The sequence below is a fragment of the Dufourea novaeangliae genome, unplaced genomic scaffold (genome assembly GCF_001272555.1).
Source record: "Dufourea novaeangliae isolate 0120121106 unplaced genomic scaffold, ASM127255v1 scaffold1, whole genome shotgun sequence".
In the NCBI taxonomy this organism is placed as follows: Eukaryota; Metazoa; Arthropoda; class Insecta; order Hymenoptera; family Halictidae; genus Dufourea; species Dufourea novaeangliae.
In genome coordinates this window covers 3,001,870-3,012,937 of record NW_015373885.1, presented here as the reverse complement: position 1 = coordinate 3,012,937, position 11,068 = coordinate 3,001,870, and the positions used below count along the sequence as shown (strand labels likewise).

Below are 11,068 nucleotides of genomic sequence, written 5' to 3'. Positions count from 1 at the left end.
CTTAGTTGGTGTATTCGGGCCAATAGTAATCGTGCGGTGGTTTTGAGAACACGGTACGGTCTCTCTCTCGGTTAGTCTGGCCGTGGTGCGTTTCCACACACGTCACGTCGAAAAGAAAGGGAAGGGCGAGTGAAGGCAGGGAAAAACGCCGTAAGCCGTTGATCGGGAAAAAAAAAAAGGAACGTTCGTCGGTTCGACGAGACACACTAGAAAAGGACGTGAACGGGAGCTTTAGACGCCTCGTACTTCGCTCGCGTCGCGTTCTCTGTTTCCGGTGCTATCGTGTCCAGTAGCCGGGGAGAAGCTGCAACTCTTCTTCGGTAGCAGGATTCCGGAGCGGGAGCCGCGCAAGACAAGGTGAGTCATCTGTGTGCATTTAAACTCTGAAACGAGAGAAGACATTTCGGCGATTCGAGAATGAATAATATTTCGACGCGACAACGTTACGATCGATTGCAATTCCGGTGTCGTTAGACAGACCGTCGTCGTCAGTAGGCGTCTGTCTCTCTGTGTAACGATATGTCACATATTGCGCCTGTATGCGTGACCGCGAGTAGTTCTCCCCCTCCGATCGTTGCTATCTACGACGTGCTAGTTCTCTCATTAATAGACAGCGCGTATCGTCTCGCGACGCTGTTTAAGAGTGAGTAATCCACACCGTCACAACGAAGGTCGAGCCTCGGTCCCGCGAGTGATCGATCCTTATTCTACCCCAGACGTGTGTGTATATGTGTATGTGTGTGCGCGCGCGCGCGTTGTTTGTGTGTGTATGCGTCTGTGATCTCGTATAAAACCGCAACCGCGATCTAGCGTTCACCGTGGCCCGCCGAGCGTCAACGATAGACGATCGAGAACCTGATACGTCCAGGCGACCCGGGGTACACGCATAGATGGTTATTCTACGCGAATCGAGGTTAGACGTTACACACGCGGCTATCCACGCGAAAAATCAATACACCCTGCTGGGCCGCGATTCAGACGCGCGCGGTCGGACGGTATTCCTAGAATCGGGGGGATCAGCCTTAGGAGAAAACGGCGATCGCCTCGGGTTCTAGGTGGAAAGCTTAGACCCTTGGCCGGATCGATTTCGAGCCCCGTGTGCATGCGTATACAGGGTGACTTGGAACGAGTGTGGAAAATTTTTTATATATTCAGCTGGTCATACCGAGTAGTTATTGTTATATACACGGACGTCGGTCCTATTTGTGATACTTGTGCCATAGTACACTTCTGGTAACTTTACTGTTGTCACGGTAAAATATCAAGCTTGATACCGAATGACCTCTAAGGAATTATACGAAAACAATGTCAATGTACCATTTACTTATTAGTATAGCAAAAGATTTGAATGAAAAGAAAATTTATGCATGTAGTCGACTTATATTGTTGTCAGGTGAAACGGATAAAAACTACATCGCTCTTGTTAAACTTTTTTGTTAAATTGTGTTTTATTCACTTGCATATTCCATGCATGCAGAAATTCAGAATTAAAATGCATTTTTAAAAATTGAATGTAGGTATTAGATACGATACATTATTCACATGAATTTTAAACTGTTACAGCTACTTAAGTATTAGCGTAAAATTATGTTCGTATGACACTCTTTACTCAAAATGTATTCTCAAAAGTTTTTTACAATTGTTTTGAATCACCCTGTACATACGCGTTGTCCCGTGAGATGTGGTAGTAGCAGCACGATGATTCTTCACGAAAAATATAATAAAAATGCAACATGAATTGTATTATACGTGGTTCTGTTTATTAGAAAGTCAATTTTTAAAATTTATCAAGTACACTCGCACTTAATCGTTCACGAGCTTATATCGAGGGTACTGGATGTTGAGTTTCATTACAATATGAACATAATGGAAATATTAATACTCTGTAATGATACAGGACTAAATATAATTTATGCTAGGAAGGGTTAACGGCATTTCTGCTTCACGAATTTCGGTATACGCAATGCTTCAGTGACTCGCTGTTCGCAACTCAAGAGTGTGTGAACGAAACAGGAAGAATCGTCGAAGCAGAATATGTATATACTTCACTTACATTTATATAAAACATTAAAGAATCGTGATTTTACTGCTTAGTTAATATTATCTCATTAATGTTTATAAATGTCGATTCATACTATTGAAAACAGGTCTTTTATATGTAGGTTCATAAATGCTTCCATTTTAATTTTTTTTTTAAACACATTGCAAGTTAAAAGCGTTTAAAGTCAATGAAGCTTAGCTATCTTAAAAAGAAATTACATACACAACAAATGTGTAAAGTAATATAACAAATACATCAGTTTAATCAAATTCAATTGAAAACAATTTTTTCTAACGAGTTTTAGCTCTTACAGTTACTTTGCTCACATACTGCGCGACAGGAACTGGAGTAATGACAGCTTTAAACGTCTATAATTTAAAAAATGAATTTCTTGTATTTTTTAGATAGATGTGCCATCGATGTAAATGGCAAAGAATACTGAGAAAGTTCTGCTAAAGAATTAAGTGCATTTGTACCTAACAAATTTTCCGAATTTGGATAAAAATAATAGGTACTGTTCCACAGTTTCGATTTATTTCTACCTTTAGAATCACGTTCTGCAACTATTACATTTTCAGGTACACCTTTGTATACAGAAACACAGTCCGCGTCTGGAGACCCCAGCTGATCCCCAACTGTTTCGGTTTTCGCGGAGCGATATAGAGTTTGGTCCTCGGTGATGCATCCTGCCCGTGCTCGACGTTCGATCCAGCTTGCATGAATAAAATGAGAAAAGTTCCTGACCGAATTTTAATATTCGCGGGTTTACTGGCTGGCTGGGGGGAAAGTTTAATGGGATTCCGATGTCACGCTAGAATATCGAATTAACAACCCTCCAGAGACGGACGCCGGGACATTGGCTAATACCGAAATCAGTTCATTTCCGTGCGTAAATCTATTGTGCATCCTAGCCTTCCGTAATCTTGTTCCTTATCGATTTTTCTTTTCCGTACGCGCGTCGGCCTCGAAATATATTAGATCGTAGCCTGCGGTTCTGCTCGTACCGCGAATTGCAAAAATATATATGTACTTTATAAAAATAAGATATTTGGAAAAATAATTTCGTTCATTCGTTGTCATTGTTTAATTGTCGCTATATTTTTCTGTTCAAGGTATAATTTCATTTAACCTTAACATTTTTTACACAATATCTTCTGTGCTATTTAAGTTAGTCTCTCGTGCAGAGTGACTTTAGAAAATGGGACACTTAAGAAAGTGTCTGACTTAATCGTTATAGTAGTGAATTATGTAAACTATAAAAGCATTGAAATATTGTAAAATTAGCAAAATGCTGCTTTCTGTGCATGATATAATTGAGTCAACAAGAGAATCTTTTTAGGATTTTTAGAATCTTTTTGAAAATTATTTTCGGATCGTCCTGTATAGGGTAATTCTTAAAACTGTATTAATAAATCAGACTTAAATTATAGGCACGTCGAAATATCTGTTAGAAAACTGGTACTTTTCAGTTTCAGATATGATTGATTAAAAATCTCTTGAAGTTCCTAGTCGTTCATATTAAAGATATCTTGGAGCGTAAAGGATTGAAATATATTTATTGCGACAATATAATTTGGTTTTGTAAATCGCATATGAATACTAGAATTTATGTACGACTTAAGAAAATCTCTCATTACAAACACTATAACCTCCTGTCTTCGCAGATCTTATTCACTCCAATTTATTGTTAACCCCTAACTGCAGACAATCCGTGTCATGGATGAATAATCTGACAACTAGTTTATAAACTTTAACATTTTTTTGTAGCACATATGGTCAATTGAAGGTATTTAAACGCCTAGAGTCTAGAGCAACAGAAATTTTCTACCTAAGTGGTGATAGTGAAAGAAAAATTCAAATTCGTCTCTGAGATGAGTGATCGGTAGTTAAGGGTTAAAGAAGACACGCAGCCCGTCCCAGTTCCTAGAGTTACACTGCACAGGTTACAGTCTGTGAAGTTCAATACCGACGAGCGTGACGCACAATACCTAGTCTTTGTATGGAACAAATTTTCTTAGCCACTGAAGGTTTTAATTAGCAGGAAGGCCACGACGCCACACGGCGACGGTACGCTAATGCGTTCTGCTTCGACGAGGATCGTAACGATAAAAAAGTAATTTACACTTTCGTTTTTACGAAACCATACCTATATCTCATAAATTGAACACTACTGAAATTAGTCCGAAACGCAGTTTTCATGTCTATGTGCGAGAGTAGACACCTGTGAATTATACTCGTGCCGATGGAAGCAGTAGTTGATGGAGCTATTCTCTGAAGTCCATCATAGAGATTCTATTTTCGTGAGTAGTATTAGTGGATACCGGGATAACAAAAACTCTCCAACAGCTATTACCATTCAATAAATGTTGCGTCTGTCGACAAGCACACAGGGTGTTTCACGATGATACCAATAAATTTCTTTACTACTTCGTGTACGAATAAATAATACAAAATTTCATAACCAACTCATTATTCGTTTCTATGTAAGTCTGAGTTCTATATTACTTAATTTATATTCATAATGATAATAAATAATTAATTTGAATTTAAATTCGTAACAAGAAATATATTGCCGTAAAATTTAATGAAAAATAGAAACTCATTAGTACACCTAGTAGATTTAACAGGTCATTCCGAACCAAAACAATTGTATAATCTTCTTAGTTTATCTAAATTCCTTAAAAATTTACGGTAAAAATAAAATATTTACTTTTTGTTTTTTAATTATCTTTTTACTTCACTTTGGTGTCTTTATTTATATTCAACGCATATTTCCCAAGTTGACGTTAAAGGAAGTTCATCGGAGCCTAGAAATTGAAAGTGAATATTTAATGCAATTTGCGTCTTTCGGAAGAACGAAACCGTGCCACGCGACAGCGAGATTATTTTCATATAATATTTATCTTGCTAATAACTGGTGATAATCTTGTATACGATCGTTTTGTTTTGAAATGCTTAAAATCGAAAAAACACGAAAAACAAACATAATTGCACATCGTAAACATATATGTGAGTACATTCTATTACCGTAGTTCGAGTTTTGTAAGAAAACAGATACTATAGCATATATGACGTCTTTGGCTCGGAATAGTCTGCTAAATATGCCACAGAAACTTCTCTATTTCATCTCGAAACACCCTAAACAATTCGCGAAAATTTCAAGAATTCTGTTCAAACGGACCCATAAAGTTCAACTTTTCTAAGCAAGCATCGTGCATCACCGAGTCAACCAGAACGCGTCATCGTAAATCCTCGAATCGTCAATCTTTATATCGAAAAGTAAACTCCAATCGTGTACATACATGTATCGATCGTTATCGTTGCCGTTTAACAACGACAAATTCCACTTCGTACAATATAACGTAAACCGACATGAAAAACTTCTGTTGCCCCTCGAAACTTAAAAAAAAAAAATAAAACATTCGCACGAATTGTCCGCTTCCGATTGTACTGTGCGCACGATCTATATATCTGCATGCGCCTGTCTTTTCGAATCATCTGCGTTCGGAGTCGGTCGCGAAGCATGCGATCGACGGTCAAAGCTGCGAAACCGTGTTTTCACGTGACGATCAAACAATCCCGAAGCGTTTCCGGAGCAAGCACGACCGTCAATCGTAATGTTTCGCGATTCTCCCAGCATCTGCGTGTCTCCACGAGCGCGATGATCACCTTTTGCAGTTGGCATGCGGCCACGCATGATTATATCTCGATGTATGAGACAATGAGTTGTTATGCATGCTGACGCCGCACTTTGACACGCATCTATGTTACTTCAACCCCCTTTTTTTTAGGTATTGTTCTCTCGGCTCGACGAGGCATCCGCGACGATTTCAGGGGAGCGTAATCGCGATCGATTCGACGTTAAAGTCGGGAAATGAAGATATTGCCTGCAGTCGATCAAGATCGACTGTAATCTTAGAAGCACGTATCAAGATCTGGAATCGAGGGAAGGGCGTGTACAGGAAGCGCTCCATTAGTTTTCGACGGGCAACCGTCTGTCCCTTTCTTGGCCAGATAGCAATTAAGGATCGTTTGATACAAACGGGCAGGTGAACGGAGAGGGCATTGAAGTTTTCTAAACTGATTCGATAAACTTTGGCAGCGAATTTTTAACGATGAGAGAAAAAATTCTGTCGAGATGTATAAAGTGATTCTTAGAGAGAGTGCGAGAAAGTTTGATTAATTGTTTGAAGGGAAAAGTGTTGTATGAACTTTCAAATCTTCGTTTCATTTTCAGTCTTTGATTTGATTGTGAGATCAGCTATGAGATTATTATTAGCGATCAAGTGGTATAAACTTTGCAACTAGGGAAATAGTTTACTGTTTGTTCAGGAATTAAATGAGTTCTTGACCGTATTAGAAGATTTTAGAATAGAGTTGTAAACGATTCGGTGCTTCGATCTGACAGTATTCTACTTAGGGAACTAGTGTGAGTATGTTGTGGGTACTAGAAGAATTGGTCGCAAAGATCAGACGAGGTGCTACTGTTAGAAATATACTGTTGAGTTTATTTTGTGTGGTTAGTTAGGAACTAGGAAAAATAATCTTGTTATTTGAGGTTAAAGATGGAATGTTCGATGCTTTATCATTAGACTGCGGATTTTATGCATTTACAAAATATTCGATTATATAAAATTAAAGTATAGTAAAGAATTTCAGAAAGTTTATTCAGGTTTTCTTTTTATTCCAAATCAACTAGAACTCTTAACAAGAAAAATATATTTTTATTCGCGTCCAGTTTCGAAAAATTTATCTATAAGGTTCTATATTTGCATAAATTTTCATTGAACGCGTCCTGAATTAATAGATGTATACTGTTTCCATGATTTTGTCAATTTTTCTTCCATTCTTCTTAATCATATTTTTAAAGCAGATTACTGAATCTTCGTAGATTGATAAGTACCGATAGTGGGAATTACGAATATAGCAATGTTCACATCAATTGAGATTCCAATTAAACTCGTTTATTCGTACAAGTATGCACACGCGATCACTTAACGGTAAGAGTAATCCGTGGAGTATTTGTTTGGTTTCCCGTGACCGTGGATTCAACGACTGTTGTGTCTTTGTATTACCAGAAACCATAATTCCAAATTCATCCTGCCTGCAGTAATGACGGCAGTTGTACCTGTCCTTTCAAACCGCATGACGTCACGGGTGGAGTGCAGTTCTGCATCAAGGAGATGCACAGCATTAATGATTCTCCGTGGAGTTGTTCGTGCATTTCGACCGCATTCGGTACGCTTCGATTTCGAATTCATTGAGCGGAGATACCTGCAGGTGTTTTATATCTGTTGATGAAAGGCAAAATGAAGCGATAGTAATTCACATTTTTGGGAAAATGAAATTTTCTCCGTAATTGATATCCGGAAGATAGAATTTGTGATAATAATAGAGATGTAAATTAGTATTAAATAAAATCTTTTCTTTTCGAAACAAAATACAGTAACGCCGAAGTTAAGAATTAGAAATTGATGTTAGATACATTAAATTGAAATATCTAGAAATTGAAGAAATATGATTTCGTGGTATCATATTCTCATTGATTCAATGAAACACCGGTGAAACGATAGTGAGTAATTAATTATTCGAGCAAAACTAACTTAATAGCGGGGAGCTAGAATTTAAATGGGGAATTCAACAGAAAAGCGAAGTAATTAAGGAAATTACTGGAGCATTAGCAAGCGCTGCTGCCGAATGAAAGAAAGTCGCGCATGATGTTAGTTTATAATTAATACATGTTTTAACAAAGGAAACACATGTCGGTAACAATGAGATTAATTCGCGAGAAACGAAATAAATATTACTATTCACTGTGAAAATAATTGCATTTCTGCCTGTGACGTTATTTAGGGTCGACCTACGAGAATACTTCGCGACATTTGGGTCACCAATTCGACTCGAATTTTCTATGTAGCAAGTAGAATATATGTATACAGAATATTTCGTGATACGAAAACGAATTTGGAGTGAAGAAAAATGAAAAGCAAATCGAATGAATATATGATTTCCTTCGTTATCTTTTTCACAATTAGTAGAGCAGTTTGCATTCTTCCACAGGGTTAAAAATCTCAAACATCGAATTTGTAGTTCAGGATTTGTCAAAGCAGTTATTCTCTTAGGTAGAGCAATATGAAATTGCTTTTTCTATAGGTTGGAATGGAAAAGATATATTTTTGACAAAAATCATTTTTCTTGGATCGAAATTATGTATCGTGACGATGAATAGGTTTTCCTTCGAACGACATAATTAAATGGCATATCATTTTTATACAGATGAAGGATTTTGTATGAATTCTTCGTATACTATAGTTATCAATTATCGCTTTGGGAGTATTTTGTTTCTCGGAAAGCTTCAGTGCCGCAAAAGGTCATCTGTCGTTAAGAGAATGTTGTGAATGACGCGAGATTTCGTAACTTCATTCCCCTGACTCTGCCGTAGAAAAATTCTCGGAACTATTCCTTTGATAGCTGCCATCTCGTTTACTTATGTAGAGAACTTAGACTAGCACAGAAAGAATTCAATAATCAACGGAAATAGGGAGGCACAGTACCGTTATAACTACTGTCTACCCCAACACATTGACCCAACACATCTACCCCAACAAATGTGATTGTATATCACATTTAACCCTGTACTGTCCAGTTTGAGTTTGTACTCATATACCAATTTTGCAATTATGAAACAAATGAGTACTTTTTCCACAGTTGACCAATGAAACGTGAAATAAAAAAATCATAAGACATTTGCAAATGCACTACTGCCCAGTGTGACCTGAAAGTCGCGATCCTATTTCGAAAATAACCTAAAACTTTCAAAATTGAAAATTTCAGTTCTCTGTGTTCAACTGGTCAGTGGTAACAAACTGTTTTAACACTAACATTAATTTCGGTAGTACAGGGTCAATTTCACATGGTGCAACATTAACTTCCCTGAATCTACTGGCCTTCGATTAAATTTGTTTCACTTAATAATATTACTATTCCATAAACGTTAATATTTAACTCCAAATGAAAAACCTCCCGAACGAATACGACAGAAAATCATCGCCGATGCCTCGATCGATAGTTCGAGCCGTTCACACGTAACCCTCTTATCTTGGACTTTCTTTATTTGCCCATTTGCCCGTTCGTTTGCCTCGTTGACGTGCGATATAGGCGTATCGGCTTCGGGCACGCGTATCAGCAGCATCACAGCGCACCGCCACAACCAGGCCAAGCACAGTGAGAGAAGTAAAGGACGGCTGTCCAGATCTCCACCGGAACACGGTGGACAGGTGAATCCCTCGTCGAAGACGTCTGAATAGGTCGTCGAAGGTCCGTGGGCCAGAGCATCATCGTGGGCGAGCGAGAGCACGCGGAAACGTGGTCGCCATGCCGGCAGGTATTGGCGCTTCGTACAGGTCGTTAGGCGACCTGGGCGAAGACGTCTACAAAAGCACGACGATCGTCGACCAAACACAGACCACCGGGCAGAGCGTCCTCGAGAGCGTGAAGAAGGCTTTCAGTTTCGCTTCGCCCAAGGTCGAGCTGAGGAAAAAGGACCCGCTGATCGAGGACCGCCGTGAGAGCGTCTCGATCGTCTCAAGGTAATGCCTTATACGAATATTGTCCGTGGCGGTATGTACAGGGGAAAAAACCGGTCGGCAGATAGGGTGACGGTCGCGGAACGCACACAAACTATCGCATCCTCTTCTCATTGTTTCACGACCTCGGACCCGTCTATTCTAGCCCTCCGGAATCGATGATGATATTGCCTCGACCCGCACAATCAGACCTCTGCTCGGGTCGATCGTTGGAATTATTGCGTTATGTGGGATCGTTCGTGCTCGGCCGGAGTGGGGTGATTTACGGATCGAACGACATGAATCATTGTGGTAAGACTGTGCACACATTCGGCGAGTACGTTGGGTACCCGTTGATCGATGTACATACATAGCAGGTCTGAAGTCTAGAGATTCTGGCGTTCGTATTCGGACGAATACCTGGGCGGTAAAAATCGAGATTGTGGGCGCGTGATTTGTCACGGGACGTTGTGTAATTATTTAAGTTTACATACCTCTTCAGTAGGATATAGTTGACCATCCATAGGCAATGTGACCTTTTGAGGATCCCAAGTGAATTCCCATTTTTCGCGGGATTTGCTCAAAATTTTGTATTTTATTCGAAAAAGTTTGAAACATTTGACTTAACGAATGATTACATAATGTAGTAGAGACCTTGATAAGTATAACGGAATTTTTTGAAATTGTTTGGAAGCCTATAATAGTAAAGAAATAAGGATTGGACATAGACTTTGTTTGCTTACGGACTGTGAAAAACTGCGTTTGTTTACAGAAAGTTAATAGAAACGCTGATATGTACGGTTTATAAATGAATGTGATTTTATTCTGGCGAGAGAATGACGCGACAGTCCAATCATTAATTCTGACAGGCTCGGATATTGAAAATAATTGGACACGAGAGATTGTATTGTCACACATGACGGTCTTTGAAAAAGTCACAGGGATATAAAGTGGTTTATGTTTAGAACAGATTCTATCTTTATTAAACCATATCACGTTCAACTATAAAGTATCATAAACTTCAAACGTTAGAGCGCATTTGAGACAAATCTCGATTACATATCTACTTATAATTTGCATCAGAAAATTTTTTAGTTTGTCACATATTTTCTTATTCAAAATTTTCATTCTAATACTATAATTCTTATAGTATCGGTGTAGTGCCAAATTTCAGTTTCGTCAATTTTATTAATTATATTAATGAATAATTTACTATTTTTCCTAATTTCTGTGTCAGTTTTTCACGTCTTACGCGATTTCTATCAAGTATCAAAGTAGCAGAATATATAAATCTTAAACTCTCCCAGCATCTTGTTGAGAGAAAATAGGGGATTATTGACATTTCAATGGATTGCCTGTGTAACTTTCTGAAAGGAAGCGTTTCTAGTTTAAAAAAAGTAAGAAATTTCTGATTTTAAGGAGCACGCGATCAATGATAAACTGACCTGAGCAGAGGCTAAGG

At 38.5% G+C, this 11,068-nt stretch overlaps 1 protein-coding gene across 3 annotated transcripts in view; it reads left to right on the top strand.

Annotated features, from left to right (window-relative positions):
- Positions 1–257: 257 nt before the first annotated feature.
- Positions 258–11,068, top strand: part of LOC107193891 (protein NDRG3) — a 56,718-nt gene continuing 45,907 nt past the window's right edge. For 2 of the 3 annotated variants that reach the window (XR_001516335.1, XM_015583430.1), the window contains exon 1: positions 9,292–9,630. Coding sequence is in view for 1 of the 3 variants with exons in the window: in XM_015583430.1 (XP_015438916.1) it covers positions 9,416–9,630 (215 nt within the window). In the remaining 2 variants the exon portion in view is untranslated. Of the gene's footprint in view, positions 358–9,291; positions 9,631–11,068 lie in introns of those variants that run through there. The other variant, XM_015583450.1, reaches the window with a different exon arrangement.